Source organism: Ostrea edulis, chromosome 5, assembly GCF_947568905.1.
Source record: "Ostrea edulis chromosome 5, xbOstEdul1.1, whole genome shotgun sequence".
Taxonomy (NCBI): Eukaryota; Metazoa; Mollusca; class Bivalvia; order Ostreida; family Ostreidae; genus Ostrea; species Ostrea edulis.
In genome coordinates this window covers 47,895,433-47,917,791 of record NC_079168.1, presented here as the reverse complement: position 1 = coordinate 47,917,791, position 22,359 = coordinate 47,895,433, and the positions used below count along the sequence as shown (strand labels likewise).

The window sequence follows — 22,359 nt, the reverse complement described above, 5'->3', positions numbered from 1 at the left end:
TTTGTAAGGGGAAACTGTATAAATTTGGTAGTAATTCTTATGTATGAAAAACGTGGTAGTATCAAGCAGTACAATGAATATATGCTAACAGTGAAGTGATTTTCATCCCCTGCAGTATTGAAACATAGTCAAGCCTGTATAAAACAGACACTTTTGAGAACCAGTAAACGTGACCTATATAGAGAGGTGACAGGAGCTATTAAAAGAAGTTAACTTTCCCCAAAGAACTGTATTCCGGTTTCTGGTGACTCTATGTTTTGTTATACTACATACACATACACATATATACATGCATATTAATGCATAATTATAGAATACTGTATGTATATGCATATAAGTAAAATTAATGTTTGAGCATTCAAAGAAAGACAAAATCACATCAGAATTTGAACATTTTGATTTATTCAGTGGAAGACAAATCTACATAGATAATTGATAAACAGCTTGAGCTCAAGTGAACTATTTCTAATCACTTTTTGTCTGGTGTCAGTCCATCCATCTGTCCATAAATATTTAACATTTTCTACTTCTTCTCCAGAACCACAGAGGATTCAAGTTAGAATTAACTGTCACACTCTTTTTTTAAAGTGGAGATAATCAAGAATTAGTGAAAAATCTGTGGCATCATTTAAAAATCTTCTCAAGAACCACTGGGCCAATTTCAATCAAATTTGCACAAATCATCTTTGGGTGAAGGGGATTCAAATATGTTCAAATGAAGGATCATGCTCCCTTCAAAAGGGAGATAATTAAGAAAAGGTGAAAATTGGGTGGGGTCTTTTAAAAATCTTCTTAAGAAGTGACTAGGCCAGAAAAGTTGAAATTTATATGCATTCTTTCTGACATAGTGTAGATTCAAGTATGTTCAAATCATGGCCCTTGGGGTAGGGTGTCCCCCCCCCCCCCCCCCCCCCCCCCCCCCCCCCCCCCGACCACAATAGGGGATCAAAGTTTTCCATGGTGATATATAGGATAAATCCTTTTAAAAAATTCATGTCAAGAACAATAGGGCCATGATTAAACATTTTTAAATATGCAAGCATTCCCAGGTAGTGCAGATTCAAATTTGTTCAAATTGTGGTCCCCAGGAGTATGGTGAGGCCACAGCAGGGGATCAAAGTTTTACATGAGAAAGTACAGGAAAAATTCTTCTTTTCAATAACAATTAACAGGGCCATGAATACTCATATTAATATGCAAGCATCCCCAGGTAGTACAGATTGAAGTATATTCAAATCACGGCCATCGAGGTAGGATGCATGGGGCCACAATAGCTGGTTATAGTTTTATATAGGAATATATAAGGAAACATCTTTGAAAATTTCATACCATGATTTTTTACATTGTGATATTGTATCATGGTTTAATATTGTGACCATAAGGGGCTTAGGTTAGGGCCACACTATGGGGTCAAAATTTCTCATGGGAATAAAGATTGCTAGAATGAATTTTAAATAACAAAAACTGAACAACAGCAGGGCCAAGATGACTCATGTGAGCGATGTGGCCTATAGGCCTCTTGCTTTTTGTTTCAATGGTCATAGATCTTTGGAGTCATTGTTGGATATTTCGTCAATGTTCGGTAGATTTGCAAAACTCTCCTCTTGACCATTGTTCAAGGCATACATTATCATTTTCTGTAAACTGTCACAAAACTCAACCTTTCATAAAATACTTGGTTGTTTATTTGTGTATCCAATCATTGAAATAGATGTGATTAAACCACTTAGTTCCACTTGATCTCCCCATTATACATATGCTAAATATAAACCTCAGATGCGAGTCATGTGACAAGTCAAAATGGCCACAAAAGGCAGGGTAAAATGGCGGTTAGGTATGATATTTGGTGACTTAACCATGTTACACAGATGGCCTTTACATAAATTTACGCTGTATAGGAGATTTCATTGGAAGGAAATAAAATTACCACATGGGACAGGTGACCACTGAATAAAGTGACTGTTATGGCAAGTTTGACTGTAATATGAATTTCTTGGATATAATGAATTATATTTATAACGAATTGAAATTTTTCATACCATTAGCACTTTGCTATAAGTGAGTAATTATCACACACACACCCCCACCCCCACCCCCAAAGTTTGGGGTGTATGTGTGTGTATATGAATCACCATGTTACTCAATCTGTCTGTGTGACACACCTGTCTGACAATTTTAGTCAGGTCACAACTTGTAATGGATAGATGTTAGAAGTTTTTACTTGGCTCAAGGATGGCTTATTGCTAGATGGTACTAGTATGTTATAACCCTGTCCCAAGGTCAAGTTGAAAGTTCAAGTGAGATTTTCTGATCGCCTGTTGTCTGTCAGCTGTCTGTCTGTGTCAGTCAGTCTGTAAACTTTTTCCATTTCGACTTCTCCAGAACCACTGGGCCAATTTCAACCAAACTTGGCACAAAGCATGCTTGGGTGAAGGCCATGCCCCCTTTAAAGGGGAGATAATCACAAAAATGCAAAAATAGGATGGGGTTATTTAAAAATCTTCTTGAGAACCACTGGGCCAGAAGAGCAGAAATTTGCTTCCTGACATAGTGCAGATTCAAATTTGATAAAACCATGACCCCTGGAGGTATATTTGGGCCACAATAGGGGATATAAGTTATACATGTGAATATATCTAGGTAAAATCTTTGAAAATCTTTTTCCCAAGAACAAAGCTTCCTGACATAGTGCAGATTCATGTTTGTAAAAATCATGGCTCCCGGGGGTAGAATGGCACTACAATAGGGGATTAAAGTTTTACATGTAGAAATATAGATGGACAATCTTTAAAATTCTTCTTCTTAATTAAGGACCACTGGACCAGAAAAGTTTATATTGACATGAAAGCTTCCTGACATTGTTCAGATTCAAGGTTGTTAAAACCATGACCCCTGGGATTAAAGTTTTACATATGAATATGTAGGGAAGAATCTTTAAATATGGGCCAAGGTGACTTGGGTGAGTGATGTAGCCCATGGGCCTCTTGTTGATTGACAACAAGTAGAAGCTCATACTTAACACAAAACTTGTTGAATATTGTCAGATTGTCTGTCATGACTATTTGGCTCCATATAAGGTCAGTTAAAATCATAGTCTGCCTTGTAACTAATTAATGCAGGGATTGTATAAGTTTTTTATGATTGTGGCAAATGAATTTGCTGTACTTTGAATATGCCCTATTTTAGATGAACCTCACAGGGGTATTATAGTCCTGATAGGACAGGTTGTAGTTTTTCATCCTAGTAAACATTTCCTTTGTTGCGTAATGAAACAGAATACAATAAGACCATTGCATAAGTTCTGTTATGACTGTGGTCCACCATGTAGAAAATCTCCAGACAAATCATGCATATCATAAAAGTTTTACTATATATTTCTTTCCAAATCTCAGGAAACATTTTTTTTACATTCAGAGTATAGTGTGTAAATACAGCAAATAATGAAAACTGGTAAGGAACCTGTAAGAGGCAGTTGTGTTCCTTGTGTATTTATTTCTGATGCAATCAGATCTGAATATTACATCCATGATCTGCTAGTTATCATCTGCATGATTATTCAAGAATAACAACTGGCATTTTTATGCAAAATCATGAAATAGGCGATGTTCCTTTTAAGTGCCCTTGAAAAGGTGTCACCATGGAAACACACAAATTTTTAAAAACATATGAAGTCAAAGAACAAAGAACCTTGTAATAATATTAACTGGTTGTTATTCAAATGTTGAGTGTTATGATGATGGGATTCAACATTTTATGAAGTGGAAACCTGAAAGAAAATGGAATTTGTTTCACAAATGCATCCTTTTTTGCCTTTGGCACTTAATCTGGAAGTAACCAGATTAGCATTGTTGCACTTGGCTCCATCAAAACATAGACACATACACCCTGATCTCTTCTGTCAGTATACTTGTATTTATTTATCCATTATACAATGTTTATTTACAGGAGCATTAATGCATCCTCTCACAATGAATGATGATTCATAGGTGATATGTGCTGCATTTAAACATGTGTATAGGTCTGATTGCATATCACATGAGCAACATCAAAGTTTTGAAGTTGTAGGGGTTGTGAGATATGCAGCACAGAAAAAGTTGACAAGATATTGTGAAAGTGGTTGCCAATGCAAGCAAAATGGTGCTGATTACAATGCTAGATAAAGGTTAATAGATTTATAACACAATTAGCATGTTGTTTCATTAAGAAATATTTTTCTTCCTGAGAGAAAAAAAAAAATCTTGCATTTCATCAGGTTGGGAGGAAACGTAAATTCTGCTATAATAGTGGTGTATCACTAGTATAGTCAGATTCCGCTATATTTTCAGTCTTAGATTAGCCTAGATTTCATCAAATTACCCACTTAAAGGGCAAGTCATTGTGGGTATAAAAAAGAACGATAATTGGCATGCTTAAATTTTATGTATTTTATTAAATTTTCTACCGTTGTGTTTAATAATGCGAACACGCTTTTTAAAACGGAAGTTACATTTTCAACATAGCAACTGGTGATTATGATATAGTATTCAAGCATTCCAATCTCACTTTCTCTCACACATGTGAAATAATTGTTGCTTGTACTCACATTGGAAGAGGTTCGTCAAATTTACCGAGGAAAAGGTTATTTCTGCCTGCATGGTTACAGGTATGGGGGCCCATTGTGATGAAATCGAGGCTATCTAGGGCTGAAAATATGGCGAAATCTCACTATAATACCACTATTATAGCGGAATTTACGTTTCCCCCCAACCTGTTCATTGGCAATTTATGCATACCAAGATGATTTGCATATCATAAAGAGTCAGGAAAATAAACTGGAGAGGGATATTAACCTGCATGTAAAACTTGTCATATATACATGGCTGTCTAAGCTAGAGTCAGTGAGACATGCAGTAACATGTCATTTACTGATTGAGAAGTGGAGACTATATGAAAAACAATTTATGATAATAATATGGCTATTCATTGTTTATGAGAACCCTTTAAATGAAATTAGAAATTGGGCATTTTATAAGTTACCATATATTGCAGGAATTTTTATATCTCTTTTGTCCCCCACCACAATGCGGAAGGGGACATACATTATATCGGTGTCTGTGCGTGTGTCCGTCCCACTTGAATTTGTGGACGCAACTCCTCTGAAACTGCTCAATGGATTTTGTTCAAATTTTGAAGGATTGTTAGTCACCATACCTAGTTGATCATATTGTGCTGCCATTTTGATTCAACAAATTTTACAGGAGTTATGGGTCTAGCTCAATGGATTTTGTTCAAATTTTGTAAGATTGTTAGTCACCATTAGTAGTATCATATTGCTCCGCCATTTTAATTTGACAAATTTTACAGGAGTTATGGGACTTTGTTGATTTTGTACATGGTACACTTTAGGAAGTGGATGCAACTCCTCAGAGACCACTCAACGGATTTTGTTAGAATTTTGTAGGATTGTTAGTCACCATAAGTAGTTGATCATATTGCGCTGCCATTGTATATTTTGACAATTTTTACAGAAGTTATGGGACTTTGTTGAATTTGTACATGCCACACTATAGGAACACTTTGTGGGCAAACTCCTCAGAAATCACTGTACGATTTTGTTCAAATTTTGCAGGATTGTTAGTCACAATATGTAGTTAGTCATATTCCACTGCAATTTTGATTCTACAAATGTTACAGGAATTTCGGGACTTTTGTGCTTCAACTTTTTTTTCAACAGTGAGTGACATATGGCTATGCACAGCAATCTTGTTTAAACTTAATCTCGTGTGAAAGTAAAAATGCTGTTATGAACTTAACAAAATATACTGACTTGCAAGAGAAACACAACCTACAATTCTTGGTAATGTTTCATTATTTAGTAGCCATTGATGCTCAAATTCTGCAATGTATAGAGTTTGTTACATGTTTATTTGTGCTAATAGGGATGTTCTGCCATACTTCCAGAAGTGCCTTATGCAAAGTGGGTTAAGAGTCACTGGTGGATTTTGATGCATATGAATGCATTGATCTAACATGACCCACACATGCTTTATTGGTGAGAGATCTGGACTGTATGGGGGCAAAGGTAATGTGTCAACATCATGCCACATTGATACTGGACATTGTCTTGTTGAAAAATTAAGTTGGCTTGACCACAGGTTACAAAACAGTGTCAACGATCTTTGAGCTGTCAAAATTTGCCTTTAATAGTGACCAACTAAAGCAGGTTTTACATCCACTACTTACCCTGCCCAATATCGTAATGTTACCACCACCAAACCTTTAACATTCTGTGATACAGTTGTTGGTGTAGCGGTCACCACAACTTAAATAAACGTGCTGATGCTCATCTTAATGGTAAAGCATAATTCTTGAAGAGAACATATCTTTATGTAGGATCGAAACACACTTGGACAGTGTTGTCACAACCATTGGAGTCTGATGTCACATCAATAATGATTAAGGAGCATTTCTCACTTCAACAAAATGTGGCTTGATGCCTAGCTAGTACAGTATTTTGACTTATGTGTCCCTGGTGTCTCATTTGTTTTTTGTGCAGTTCTAAATCAGTTGCACAAATGCTGCAACCTTATGAAACGATCCTGGTGAGGTGTTGTAACCTTCATTCAGCCAGTTCACGGGTGTTGAGCAGTTGTACAGTCAGTCTAAGGTATTTGTAGAGATGATATGGACATTCAGAGCTATTGCCAGTGTTTTAATTGTCTGTTTCTAGCTAACTGTAACTGCTCTGCCCTGTTGCGTGCATTGTTTGGTAGCCTAGGCATCCTTTACGCAATATGAGAAACAAATTTCAATATTGAACTTAGGTTCTTACCAGATACCTGAAGGATATAACATATAGGTCTGAGATGCATGAAATGCCATCATGTGTATCTGTTCACATGTTAATTGGGTTATATATTGATGTCTCACAGACACAAGAAGGGATAGTGTGATTGAGTTCAATCTACCATGAATTGCTTAGAAATGTCTATGATATCAAGCAATCAAAATTGCTAACAATAAATTGGGCCCAGTTGTGTTTCTTTTGCATGTCAGCATATTTCTATATTAATTTGCTTTATCAATCTAAGCGAAGAATTCTTTAATCAAGTTAATTTGAATTGCAGTAATAAACCATGAAACAAAATAAGAATAGGTGCTTATTATCTCCTATATATAGTAACAGGCCCATTCATGTGTGTTTGTATAAAGGCTGCAATTTTTGCTCTATTGATATTATACTTCATATGTAGCTAACTTTGTTATTAAGAGAGGAAGAACCCTATTGATTTTGGGGTCCAAAGGTCAAGGTCACTATTATGTATAGGACTTCATAGAAAAACTTGTAGAATTTATGCAGGTCACATTTTTTTGCTGACCCTTGATATCGTACTTTACATGTAGCTTTGTTATCAAGAGAGGAAGAACCCTACTGATTTTGGGTTCAAAAGGTTAAGGTCACCATTTGACTTCATAGAAGAATTTGAAGACACTCATTGCGAGGGGATATGTCCTGCTTTTCAGAGCTCTATATTATTTGTTTACTGAAAGTGTGTAAATGTTTTGCAGAACAATTTCCAAAGATAGAAATTTGATTGATTGATTGTATATTGTTTAACATCCCTCTTGAGAGTTTATCACTCATTTGAAGACGTCACCATTGCCGGTGAAGGGCTGCAAAATTTAGACCTATGCTCGGCGTTTACAGCCTTTGAGCAAGGAGGGACCTTTATCATGCCACACCTGCTGTGACATGGGGCCTTGGTTTTTGCGGTCTCATCCAAAGGACCACCCCATTTAGTCACCTCTTATGACAAGCAAGGGGGTACTAAGGACCTATTCTAACCTGGATCCCCATGGGATCAGATATTAAAACTGTGGACCTGGACAAATTGATTGATTGGTTCTTGCTTAATGTCTCGCTCGAGAATTTTTCACTCATATGGAAACGTCACCAAGACCGGTGAAGGGCTTCAAATTTAGGCCTATGCAGTGAGGGTTCTTTAGCGTGCCACACCTACTGTGACACGGGTCATCCGTTTTTAAGGTCATCTCCGAGGACCCGTGACATTCACACCTTATGCCGAGCGTTTGACGATGGAACTGTCACTACCTGTTTTAGCGACTTAGGTTTGTCGCGGCCGGGATTCAAACCCCGGCCTTCCACATGCGGGGCAAACGCTCTAACCTCTCAGCCACCGCGGCGGTTACCTGGACAAAGCAGGCATTTAATTGTTAATGAGTCATTAACGACCAAGTACATGCATTGTCTGATATTTCAAGATCTTCAAACAAAATGAAGGTTTCATTGATTGTTTTACTTACGGTATCATAAGAAAACTTCATCTGGTTACAGAAAACAGAAAAAAAATCATTGACAAAAACATGACTGAAATTCTCATTTTTCAGTTTTGTCATGATAAAGAACATGGTCAAATAAATCAAGACAAGATCATTATCCACTTTTGTTTTTATTCTCGGAGGAAGAAGACAACCATGAGAATTATTGACTAGTTAAGATGTTTCATCTGAGCCATACTGTGTGACAGTTCATATAATTAAGAATAGTTGTGTATAAGATAAAATTACATGTAGTCATCATACGTTGTTTTACATGTATATGACAGTGGACATAGAGATGGCTTTTGGCTGTCTGTCCATCCATTGTCCGGGAGTTGAACTTCATTGTATAGGTACTTGATGCAGGTGACACATGTTCATCTAATTATACTGCTAGTTGAACATTGATTTTATTTACCTGTTAATATATTTTTTTTTTTGGCATGAATTATGTGTATTGATAATGAATAATATATCATTTATATTTAAATGTATGGTGCATTTTACACATGTATACAATATAGATGTTGTAAGCTAATTTCTAATGATTTATTGCCTGGTGACTAGAACATTCAGAAGCATTGTGATACATCATAGTAAAGAACGTAATGTACTTTCAAGTACATAAATAAATTGGACATTACTTAGAATATGTTTGAAGGTTTATTTGTTTGAAGGTTTATGCAGGTGTAAATGTGTTAAATGTATCATAGAGGACCCCAATAATCATCTTACACATGCATGTACAGTGTAGTGATTTATTTGATATGTCAAAGACATGGTTACTTAGTTGTCATTTGTGTACTCAGAATTTGTCTTTGAGCATATTTATTAATTTCTAGTGTAGCTTTATATATTAGTACACATGTTATGATGAATCCTTATTAATGTTTATTATTGTTTTGCAGGACATGGACTTCTTGGATATATCCTACATCAGAGACACGCGAACAGGAAGACATGCCAAGGTTCCTAAGGTACCAGCATACACCATGTATCTGTTATAAAGAGAGGGTAGTAGGGTCAAGTACAGCTCAGGACTTGGAAAAGTGCATGCAATCCTAAAAGGAAAGATTATCCATGGTGCATGTACTTGTAACAGTTCTGAAATGTCTGTGTAGTGCCTTTAGAACATGAAATGCATTTTCAGTATTATAGTATATATACTTCACTTATCAGTAAGAATTTTAAGTTTAAAACAAAGAACTACTGGTATATTTGACTAAATTTAAACCCTATTGTCAAGTTCATTTTTCCAAGTTAAAAAATATTTATTATGATATATAGAAGCCTATCTCTTCGTATTATGAGAGGTTAGCAAACAGATGTGTACTTCTTTGTGTAGTTGGGGATTTTCGTAGTCCTGTACATGTATGCGATTATATTTCAAAATAAAATGTATTCCAACAACAGAATAGTACATGTATCTTGGTAAACTTAAAGATTCAATCCTTAAAGTGACATCCTTTCTATGCCCTGGTATTTCAATCTAGAGTTGCAAGGTAGAAGCATAGCCATGGATGATTTCCTGGTGGATCTGACTGTTGCATAATAAAATGGATTTTAAATTCTGAAAAAAAAACTTGCATAAAAAAATCAAAGGTTTCATCTTAAAATTAGTATGTAAAAAAAAATAATCTAAAATTAATTTATTTTTCATATGGATTAGCACATTATAATTCCTCTTTAGCTCGCTGGAATGACTGTCCGGAGAGCTATTGTAATGACCCCAGTGTCAGCGCCACACTTTAAGGAAGCAACTTTAACTTGGGCTATATCTTTTGAAGCAACAAAGGGGATATGATTTTTATATTTCACATATAGATGGCTTATGAAGAGACCTTTCTCTTGGTACCAAGACTTTTGACCCAGTGACCTTGACTTTCGACTTTGACCAACTTTTCAAAAACTTTAATTGGGCTATATCTTTTGAACCAATGGCTTTGATCTTTCACATATAAATGCCTCATGAAAAGATGTTTCTTTTGGTACAGAGACTTTTGACCTTAAGTGACCTTTACTATAGATTTGACCTGCATTTTGAAAACTTTACCAGTGTTGTATCACTTGAACCGAGGGGATAGGGTTTTGATATTTCACATACAGATGGCTCATGGAGAGACTTTTCTTTTAGTACCAAGACTTTTGACCTAGTGACATTGACCTTTTACCTACTTTAACTTTTACCTGGGCTATATCTTTTGAACCAAATGGGATAGGAATTGATATTTCACATAAAAATGCCTAATGAAGAGACCTTGTTACCAAGATTTTTAACCTAGTGACCTTTTCAATGGACTTTGACTTACTTTTCAAAAAATGTTACCTGGGCTTTGTCTTTTGAACCATTAGGGATATGGCTTTAATATTTTACATATAGATGCCTCACGAAGAGACCTTTGTTTTGGTACCAAGACATTTTACCCTGAACTTTGACCTACTTTTCAAAAACTTTAACCTACACCCACCGTTCCATACAATTTGTTCACAAAGTGGACAATGTTTCATGTAAAGCATTTCATGCAAATTGTTTATCATTTTGTGGAAACCGTTCAGTGTTCCATATGTGAGAATCGTTCTGTGTAAGTGGTGCAGTAGCACGCTTCAGGGTCTGTACACATGTTGTACCAAATTAATTGAAAGAAAATCACTATTTTATCAAGTTGTTATTGAGGAATATGTAACAAAAACCAAGGAGTGATAAAAATCAATTTATTTTTTATGCCTGTAAGCATGTTGCCTTTGTTCATGAATTATTATACCCATCAACTTCAAGAAATGAGCTACCACTGATTCAATAGTTGGGGAATACAAGTGATAAATAGATAACAAATAATAAAGAATGACAGAATGGATTTATTTCTTCTTGTTGAATGTACTCACCGACCTTTCAATTTACTGCCTTAATTTTATATAGGTATTAGTTAAGGTATCAATAGGCAGACCACAAGTTTAGACAAATAGGACATGCAGACAATGCAATAAACATGCATGAAGTTCTACATTTGTTTTTCAAAGTATTTTTAAGATAGTTTATTAAATATATGTTGATTTACTTATGATGATGTAAGTAAACATCTGACGATATTTACAGAAGTAGAATGAGAGCTCATCATCAGAAACCCACAGTCTGTCTTGCAGCCATCTTGTTGCCACTTACTCACACAGGGCAGCAAGATGGATGCGAGACAGACTGGGGGTTTCCAACGATAAATGAGAGCTATTATGACAGAGAGGTCACCTGGTGACCTGAACTTAGACCCGAAATAGGGCTGATCCTAAAAGTTCTTATATTGGATTGTGCACACGTTCGAGGGTAAAATTCCTGGGAAAAAATGTGCACAATACTTGATTCTTTACTGTAGATGGTGTGAATTTGATTTCACATTTAATGAAATATGTTTGTTAAATTAAGATAGTTTATGTACATATGCATTACAATTAAACTTTGGTAGTGGTTGTTTGTACTCTAGACATATCATATTGTATCTTTTTCAATTGTTATATATATCATTTTTATGCTTTATTTGTAAATTTATGGTCTTGCATGTATTCAACGTTTCAAAATATCAATCACATGAGTGAATTTATTGTAATTCAATGGGTTTATAACATTTATAACGATTGGAACAATTTATATTAAAGGAGCTCTTGAATTTCCAAATTTCAAAAATTAAGGAAAAAGTGTTTTATTGATTTATTGAAAACATTATATAATTTATTCCTGATTTAGCCAATTTCAAATCAAACTACTTATCAGTTTAATGGAAAACCCTCAAATATTTTGGAAGATAGTATTAAAAATAGCATAATCAGATCTATTTCAACACTGTGGGTCCATATTTTTTATTTGTTATATGTTGAAGCAGCTGACTTTTCGATCCATTATAAAAGTTCAAGATCTCATTTCTAAACACTTCAAAAATACTGAATATTTCAATTGTTTTTATCCAATAACTTTGGTGTTTTTGTTTCATATTTTATTTAATCTTGCATGAAAATTGAATGGTGAACTTTCTGTAATTGATGACATTCCTATTAGTTTCATTTTTGCATGAAAGCATGTAAAATATAAGACAGAGGGGAGGGAAATTAGGCCCCATGACCAAAGACTGAAAATATACTTAGTCAAATTTTCAAATTGACCTTACTTGTGAAATATTGATATTTGTAAGTCAGTGAAATTCATTTTGAGATAATATTTGAAATTTGATTCAAAATGATAATTTAAAATTTCCATGTGATTTTGAACAAGGAAAGGATATATATACGTATTCTTATTTTGTACTTAGGTCTATTCTCAGTTTATGGTCATGGAGCCAGGTCTGAGCTTAAGTGTTTGTGAATGAGTTTCCATTATGAAGTATTTGTTGTTTCAGGGTAGTAGTCGTAGGCCATCCGCACCTGTAAGTCTCCGTAGGTTTGATCTGCTCTCTCATATAGCGTGGACACAATTCACTGAAAAAAAAGCCATCGTTCACAGTCTTATATACATTGCACCCATGATTTCACCAACTATTAATCCTTTTGTTCCCTTTGATCACTACATGCAGGTTTATCCTATCAAAGGATATAATTTTTCTATTGCAAAATAATTTCTAATGTTGATGCAAATCATTAGGAATGTACACCTTTCATATTTCTTTTATTAACACATTTAAGGTTTTAATTTTATTAATTTTAATAATTTACTATATATTTGTTTACTGGCTATGAGGGAAAAAAACACCACTTATTGTGTCCAAGACAGCAACTATTTCCTAGGTTGCAACTGAAGAGAAGAATTGCTGTTTTGAGGTACAGTAGGTGTGCTATTTTTCAATTAGCTAATGATAATTAAACTACAAGAATGACAAATAGAAATATTTTCTGTAACTTCCTAAGAGCTGTGGGTGCATTTTGTCATTGTCAAACAGCAGGGGATGATATGGTCACTGCATGGTAAATAGTTTCAAAGACAATGTGGGCAACAGTCGTTGAAGTTATGTACTAGTAGATGTATTTTGGAGATAACATTTGATTTAATAAAGAATCTTTTATTAATATGAAAAATAATCTTGAAAGGTATTGTACATTTTTAAGTCATATTCCTAAGTTTGGTGTAATAGGTGTAAAAAAAAATTTACCTTTAAAATAAGAATATCACTATTTGGCTTTGGTGTGATTTAAAATTGAATTCTGTACCCAATAATTTTGAAAAAGTGAACGATGACTTTGCATTTTAATATTTCCTAGGATGCTTTTAAACAAACTTTGTATAATAATCTGAACTTTTTTTTTCCATAAAAGTTTCTTTTTTTTTGTATTAATTATATATATTTTTATATAAATATTTTAATGAATGTATTCTAATAATGTTATAAGTAGCAAAACACAAGTAGAATGTTTTTGTGACTCTTAGAGCCATATACAGTATATTTATATATATATATTCCAACACTTTCTTCTTTTTTTTTTTTTACTGTATACATAAAATTCATAGAAAACCATGCTTTTAAAAATATTGTGATTTTGTTTTTCATTACTATTCTTTTATCCCCCCCCCCCAGCACAAATAAATATAAATGCACTAAACTGATAAATTTTACTAAGGTATTATTTTCTTACAAGTACGTGGAAACTGAAGTTAAAAAAAAATTGTGTAGACATATTTTCTATTTAATCATGTAGTGAAAGCATTATTAGAAATTCTACTCTTTGTCAATTCACTGTCAATTATATATAAGTAACTAAAAGAACAGTTTTGAAAAACAAAATCATCATGGAATCAAAATTTCAAGAAATTCTGCAATAATGTGTAATGAATTGGATTAAATGCTTTAAGAAATGTTGGGTTTTTTTTTAAAATTTGAAGTATATAGTAAATAATCAATGTGTCCAAATATATATATTGGATCATACTGTACATGTAAGTGTGTTTATTTATTTGTGTGTTTGTTTTTGCATTTATGAAATATGTATTTCCAGATGTTGTCAACAAGCAAAAATATAACTGCTTTTTCATGTTTGTCTATTTGAGAACCAGGAACAAACTTTGCCTTTGTGTTTCTGCTATTGCTTTAACAAATTTTCTGTTTCCTATTTTATATATGTGAACAAAAATTAATTATCAAGGTAAAATTCTATCATTCATACAAGACCATTTGGTAAAATTCATTGGAATTGCATGATAAAAGTTGACAGGTCTTGAATTTTCATTTCAGGGTTCATATAAGTATGTAAGTGTTGGTGTTTAATATTGAAGATTTACACCCTTTCACTGCACAGCTAAAAGGGATGGTGAGGAAAAATTAAGTAACAGACCATATTATTTAGCAATTATTGTAGCATATTTTATTGAGACTTTGAAGGTTTCTTTTGGAAAGTGTCAAGTTTAATTTCTGTGTACCAGTAGCTGGGGTCTTCTTGTACATGTCAACTTGACTTTTATTCACAACATAAGTTACAGAGCTTCAGTTAACATTTGAAGTAACTTGGTTGTCAGTTTTCAATTTGTAATGGATATTGTCACTGTCAAACCAGGAAACTAGTGGGTATATCACAAGTCTGATTGATAAGCCAAATGAATGGATCACTGGAAAAATGAATTTGATACATTTGAAGTTGTTTTTAGATTGAGCTTTTTAATTCATTCGTAAATGATGATATCAAAATTTGGAAAATGATCAAGATTGTTCAAAATTCTCATGCCCATTCATTCTTGTACGATTTTACCAGTGAACATTGGATTTTGGTGGATATTTTGGTGCAAGGAAATATCATTTTGCGTATTTTATGAATTTTATTGTTACAATAATTCAGAGCTTACTAAGATCACTACACTTGACTGTTTCTTTTGTTATGCCCCTTTATGAAGGAGGGGTAATATTTGCTTTGCACTTGTCCGTCGGTTGGTTTGTTGGTCACTCTCCCACATTTTGTGTAATGGATAACCAGAAAATGCTTTACCTCACAGAATGCATGCTTGGTAGGCTAATACACATCAAATGTACAATGATCCTTACTGCTCGGCATATCAATATCCTAGGTCAAGGTCACTACCTGGCCAGACAAGTTTTATGTATGTAATGGTCTTGTGCAACAGATAGCTGGAGAATGCTTTATCTCTAAAGTGGCCTCCATACTTGTTAGGCTGATACACATTGATATGCACATGATACCATTAATTTTGCTTGTCAGGTCATTTTTCCAAGTTCAAGGTCACTACTGGGTCAGACAGTTTTTATCTTGTGCACTTACTTGATAACAAGAATGCTTTACTTAACAGATTTTATACTTGATACACATCAATGTGTGTATGATCCCTATGTGTCGATCAGCAGTTTTGTATGTCCAAGGTCAAGGTCATCAACATGCGAGACAGGTTAAATGTATGGTATGGATCTTGTGCAATGGATTACCAGAGAACACTTTACCTCTTAGACTGTGCATACTTGGTAGGCTGAATCACATCAATGTGCATTTCATCTCTACAGGTCCTGAAAGGTCAGTATGGTCAAGGTCACTTCCAGGTCAGATAGCTCTTATGTCTATAATGAATCTTATGCAACAGATAAATGGGGAACACTATACCTATCTGAATTGCTTTGCACATATCGGTTATTTGGTTGGTATTTTTGTTGGTTAGTCTTTCACTTCTTGTGTAATGGGTAACTGAAGAATGCTTCACCTTTTAGACTTCATACTTGGTAGGCTAATATACATCAATATGCACATGATCCCTATTGCTGGACAGGTCAGTATCACCAAGGTCAAGGTTACTACCAGGTTAGACAGGTTTTATGAGTCTTGACCTTGTGGAACACAAAACTGGAGAATGTTTCATACTTGATATGTTGCCCACAGTTTTAATTTTTAGTGTGCAGTATGTTATATTGGGGAAGGGGGCGTATTTGTTTTACAAACATCTTTTGTTGAAGTTCACAAATAACAAAACTATTATTGTTATGTACATGTATAATCAAATTATAAAACATCTACTGTTTGCATTATTGGAACAAATCTCCAATTTAAAAGTTAAGATGTAACAATTAACAAGGGGTTGAATATAGCAGATGTTTGGGATAAACGTTGGTTCTCAGTGATGTTATTGATACTTAAGAGTATTATATTCAAGAATTATTTAGATGGGATACATGTCAGTTAAATGTCCTTATTCCAGCTTATGAGAATCACTGATGTCCCCCAATTAAAATGTTGTACACAGTAAAGTATTCTTGTCTTTTAAAATTAACATGTTCCTTTAATTGACAAAAAATATTTGTTTTTCAACCTACATTCCTATGTTAAAGAAAATGTTATATTTATATTTATCAGTTTTTTAATCTGATAACAGTGAACAAAAGCAGATATGATCATTCACTGTGTAAAAATTTACAACCATCTCACCTGCCTGCAGCTAGAAAACCATGAATAAAGAAAGTGAGATCTGAGGCTTTAAACTTAGATTGTTAATGGGTGGACCTTTCATTTCATGATTTGTGTCGACTGTCTATTTGAAGCGTGGGATTGCATGCTGGTGTGCACAGTATTCCTTTAATATACTGCTGGTAATCCCATGGAGTTAAGTTCTCCAATGTTGGACAGAAGGAAAAGATTCATTACCGTGGAAACTGACACGTGCCAGAAAAAAGCCAATGTATATGACTTTTGATCCCCAAGACACATAAATAGACAACCCCAGACTGTTTCCTTGTTAGGGAGATTGAATGTTGCAGAAGTCATCAGAGACCATAATGACTAATGATTCTCTTGGCATAATAGGGAAAATGAAGCATTTTATAAAGATCGAGTGCACGCATGAACTTTCTTTAGGATCATTTAGCAGAAGGAAATGCGCATAGTACTTTACCCATGGCCCCAATTGGTAGTTGGGGAAATTTATTGGAAATTTCCTGAAATACCATTTATATACACCTCTCTGTCTCCATTTCCAATCACATGAATATTCCTGGAACAGCATGCAATACTGCACTTCCAAGCCTTACACAGGTTTCAAATTTTAGCTTCTTATTCAGTTCATGAATACAGAGTGGTACACTTGAATTTTGAACAGTTAAACAATATTGATACAAGAAATAACATTTATATCGTAAACTTGCATTTATTCAATTGATATGTTTTGCAACAGCAAATTTTAGGAATATTTTTCCCAAATGACTATTATGCATATTGTTTGCTGAGTTTTGATTGTGTCGGTAGACTTGATAAACAACAAATATATTTAACTACTGTTGATTGTACTTCTGAAAAAAAAAATATCAATTTAGCAATTTTTAGCTCACCTTAACTATGAGCTAAAGGGAGTTTTTTTTGATCATCTGTTGTCCAGTGTCCGTTTGTCTGTCTGTTGTGCCGTCTGTAAATTGTACTCATTTTTTACTTCTTTCTCAGAACCACATGACCAATTTCAACCAAACACTTAATTGCCATAAAGCATCCTTTGGTAAAAGGGATTCAAATCTTTTCAAAGGGGAGATGATTAAGAAATAGTAAAAATATGGTGGCATCTTTTTTAAAGAATGTCTTTTCAAGAACTGGACCAGAAAAGATAAAATTTATGTGAAAACTTTCTTAATGAGTGGAGATTCAAAATTGTTTAAATCATGGGACCGTGAGGGTAGGGTTGGGCCACAATAGAGGATCAAAGTTTTACATGGGAATTTATAGGGAAAATCTCTTAAAAGATTTATTTTTGAAAAACAACAGGGCTTTGATTAGTCATATTGATATGCAAGCATCCTCTTTTTTGTATAAAAATATTTTGAGACCGACAAGGATATGATTTGTCATTAATATGAAGGCATCCTCAGGTAATATAGATTCAATTTTCTTCAAATCATTGCCTGTGTAGGGGGGGGGGGGTGTAGATGGGGCCTCAGCAGGAAATCAGTGTAGCACTCCAAAGTGTGATGGTCACTCCAAAGTGTGATGGTCTGCGCAAAAGTGCAATGGTTTGTGTTTGTTAACATTACAGACACCAAAGTACGATGTTCACGCCAAAGTGCGATGGTCTCCTATATAGACCAGCTACGCTAAATTACGATGGTCTAGCATGTCAAAGTGTGATGGCCCGCCATTTGTAGGCACACCACCCTAAAGTGCAATGGTCTGACACTCCAAAGTCCGATGATGTGGGGTTCAGTAGCGTTTATGATGTTAAGTTATTATGCAGTCATTTGTAACATCTTTCAAAATCAAACCAAAGAAAAGCAATGTCAGTTCGCTCCAACGAAGGTTCTTTTTGCTGGCACCATCGTCTTCCGTATATTGGAGGAAGGCATGGGTGATTAAGATTGATCTGCACAAAAGCAAGGGGCAAGGGATTGTGAGAATAGCAAAGTATACATTAGTTTTTAAAATATCTACTACATCCAAACATGCTTTAATTCATGATCATTTATTACTTTAGCTGTGACGTATATGTAATGAATTCCTGCATGGGAGTAAGCTATAATGCGAAACATTCTATATGGTTTTGTGTTTGAAAATTTTGTTTTAATAACATGACAACTAAATGGTAATGAAATAAATATTTTATTATCAAATTTTGCATGGATATTTTGATGAAAACCACATGGTTAGTACAGTCTGTACCAAAACACTGTGTCCATTCAGTTTTGCAAACCAATCGACTACAGCGTGTCACTCCATCACACTTTGATGCATTAATGTCTACCATCAGACTTTGGCATGTCCCACCATTGCACTTTGGTGCATTCGTCTCACACCATTGCATTTTGGCGTGTCACACCATCAGGGTTTATATATATATATATATATATATATATATATATATATATATATTAGTATATTAGTATGCAAGAATACCAATGTAGCACAGATTCATATTTGATCATTGTTGGCTTAAATAAGGAATCAAAGTTTTACATAAGAATATATACGAAATTTGAGGAAAAAATTTTGAAGAGTAGCAGGGACACTAAATCATATCAATATGCAATGTTCTGAATACAGGGTTGTTGTTATATTTTCATGGACACTAGGGTTAGGGTGGGGCTAAAATCAGGGATCAAATTTTACATGATACATGAATCTTTTGAAAAATATTTTGGTCCAAAGCAGCAAGGCCATATTAGTCATATTGATATTGAAGCATCCCCATGTTGTGTGGATTCAAGCTAAGTTAAGTCACAACCTCTTGGGGCTAGGTTGGGGTCATAATATGGGATTAGAATTTGTCATGGGATTAAAGAAGGTAAAAATCTTTTGAAGAATAGCAGGGCCAAAGTGACTCATGAAGGTGAGCATTTTGGCCCATAAACCTTTTGTTTAATACACCAGTTTTGAGATACGTCTGAGTCAATTCCTTTTGGAGAGTTCTTGTACATAGTAAGATGCGAAACAGTTTGTTTACATGTGGGAGTGGGACAAATATTCAATCTCCTCAGTAAGTTTCTCATATGCACTTTCATCACCCGGTAAACTGATACACAAACTAAGTAACTGATAAGTATTTAAGAATTAATTAGATACATGGAATTCTTATTTTATCACCTTATTTCATTGGTCGTACATACATGTATCATATCCTGATATTACTTGCAAATATGACATTGTTTTTATGTGTCCACTTTAGTAAAACATTTCTTTCGATAGCATTTTGTATTTCCTACATTTACATATTTAATGAAAAGCTGCTTTTAATTCATTTTATCGTCTTCCTCACTGACTGTAGGTCGACTTGGTCCTACTTAGGCATCATAAGTTCCACTAAATGCACCTCCTACATAGGAGAGCTCTTATCTCAAAACTGGCATTTTGTTTATTATTTATGTCCCCCTCTTTCAGGGGGAGACATTGTTTTTGTGCTTTCTGTCTGTCCGTCCATCCGTCTGTCTGTCATAAAATCTTGTGAACGCTTCTCCTCCTGTATGGCTTATCGGATAGACTTGAAACTTTGTACAATGCTTCATTGCCTTTTGTAGATGTACATATTATTGGTGGGACAGGAAAATCCAATTATTTTCCTAAAAGTTACAGTGGATTTAAGAGGGATGGAGGATGTAAAATAGCTTGTGAACACTTCTCCTTCTATATGGCTTATCGGATAGATTTGAAACTTTGTACAATCAATGCTTCATTGCCATTTGTAGATGTGCATATTGTCAGGACAGGAGGATCCAATTATTTTCCTAAAAGTTATAGTGGATCTTAGGGGTGGAGGGTGTAAAATTGATTGGGAACACTTCTCCTATATGGCTTATCAGAGTTCGTATATTGTCTATGTTCCTGCTCATGCTTTCTCCTCCATACCACACAGTACATTAAGGGGAGGAGGTTTCATTTGGAGCACTTCCAATTTGGGGAGCTGGGGAGACATTTGTTTTTCATAAAAACAATATCTAGTTACTTTATGTTACTTTAGTAGTGTAAAAAAACACCAGCAGAAATGCTGTGGTATTTATTGGGTGGTTTACTATATAGTTTTGGTCCTGTTGGTGTTTGCCATCATCAGAACAAAGGGTAATGTAACAGTTGTGTGAATGAAGTGTAAATTGAAGAGGTGTACTTTTATTGTGACATCACAATGACTTTACCATCATCATCAATATTTTTCTTAAACAAAGGATTTCTACTTTTAAGGATGGATTCTTGTCACCATTCAGACAAATAAGAAGATATGTGCCAATTTATGTGCACATATTTTCTTTTAGTTATGAAACATATGGGTCATGAAGGCACACTCTCTTATAATTTACATCTGTAAAATTCAACCCTACAATGGGGTCTAGGAAACTTGAATTATAGGGGACTATATTTTCAGTGGAATCAACAACATAGTGAAATATTCCTTTATTCTCACATGATCACCAGTGTGAGACTAACATTACCCATGTGAAATTTTTCTGTCCTTACACTGCTATGACATCATTGATATTTTCTATGATTTGTATTGGATTATTCAATTTTTCGATTTACTATAGCTTTCTGAGGGGTAGCCTTGGGTTTTACAATTTACACATTAAGTGCAAACCATTTTGGACATCTAGTTAGATTTTGCATTGAAGTTCAAATGAGGATTTTCATGATTTTAGATATGAAAGCTCCTGAATTTATACACTAAACTGTAGATAAAATGTGAGAAAAATAATCATTATTTACTCGTGTGGAATAGCTAGGGAAATTCCACCTCGGCGACAAGATTTGCTACAGCAAAGCTTTGTCCTAGACTGCGAATCTTGTCCCCTTGGTGGAATTTCCCAATTCCACACTATTCTATTATTCCCTCATTTGAAAAAATTGGAAGTACTGATTAAACCAAAAAAAAAAAAAAAAAAAAATCTCTGCGAGAAAGGTTTTCAAAACTATGGAAATAATTGGTAACTGACAATTTTAAAGTAACAAAGTTTAGTGAATTTGGATAATATTTTGAACTTCCGCTTACTATCTCTGTTGAGCCCATTTGAGATGCCCTACCCTAAATCTTTTCTTAAAGAAAGAATATCTAATAGTTATGCTTTACCAAAGACAGAACTAGTGTTATGCTGCAAATTAGGATAGAATTTGTAATGAATCACTATTTTGTGTGTATACAATTTAGGTCTGCTGTAACAGAATTTCAAGGACCTTTGGTATGAAAAGATTGTGACCTTTAATTAACCTTGACACAAAGACAAATACTATGGCACACACTTTTTGTGTGTAAAAAGAATCTATACATTCTATAGTTGTTGCATTTAAAATATTGCATCTCAATGTATCAATAAGAATCCATCCTTAATTTCATATCATTGTATGTAATTTGATTTAACATTGCATGTCATTAATTCTTACGCAGATATAAAATCGGTGCCAAATATATTTGTTTTTAACTTTCACATTTGTGTTATCTTTGTCTCTCTTATAGCAAAAGGTGGTGGATAAGCTTTAATGTGTGCAGCTTTTTAACAAAGTTTTGGTATAATTTACCTTTTTTTTTTACTATGTATTTTCATGTATATCTAAGTGTTAATTTATTTTCAACTTGCAAGATGTCAAATTAATTCTGTTTAGGTGAATTCTAAGAGGGAATTTTGT

The 22,359-nt window shown here is 34.2% G+C and overlaps 1 protein-coding gene and 1 long non-coding RNA gene across 16 annotated transcripts in view; both read left to right on the top strand.

The window, feature by feature from the left end:
- Positions 1-22,359, top strand: part of LOC125652508 (1-phosphatidylinositol 4,5-bisphosphate phosphodiesterase beta-1-like) — a 144,867-nt gene that overhangs the window by 36,554 nt on the left and 85,954 nt on the right. For 9 of the 15 annotated variants that reach the window (XM_056164642.1, XM_048881744.2, XM_048881749.2 and 6 more), the window contains 2 exons: positions 9,228-9,296; positions 12,699-12,725. In XM_056164642.1, coding sequence (XP_056020617.1) covers positions 9,228-9,296; positions 12,699-12,725 — 96 coding nt within the window. The remainder of the gene's footprint in view (positions 1-9,227; positions 9,297-12,698; positions 12,726-22,359) is intronic. The other 6 variants (XM_056164646.1, XM_056164643.1, XM_056164645.1 and 3 more) reach the window with 1 other exon arrangement.
- Positions 1,007-3,683, top strand: LOC125652512 (uncharacterized). Its single transcript, XR_007361601.2, has 2 exons — positions 1,007-1,787; positions 1,915-3,683. It is a non-coding gene; the product is annotated as an uncharacterized LOC125652512 (long non-coding RNA).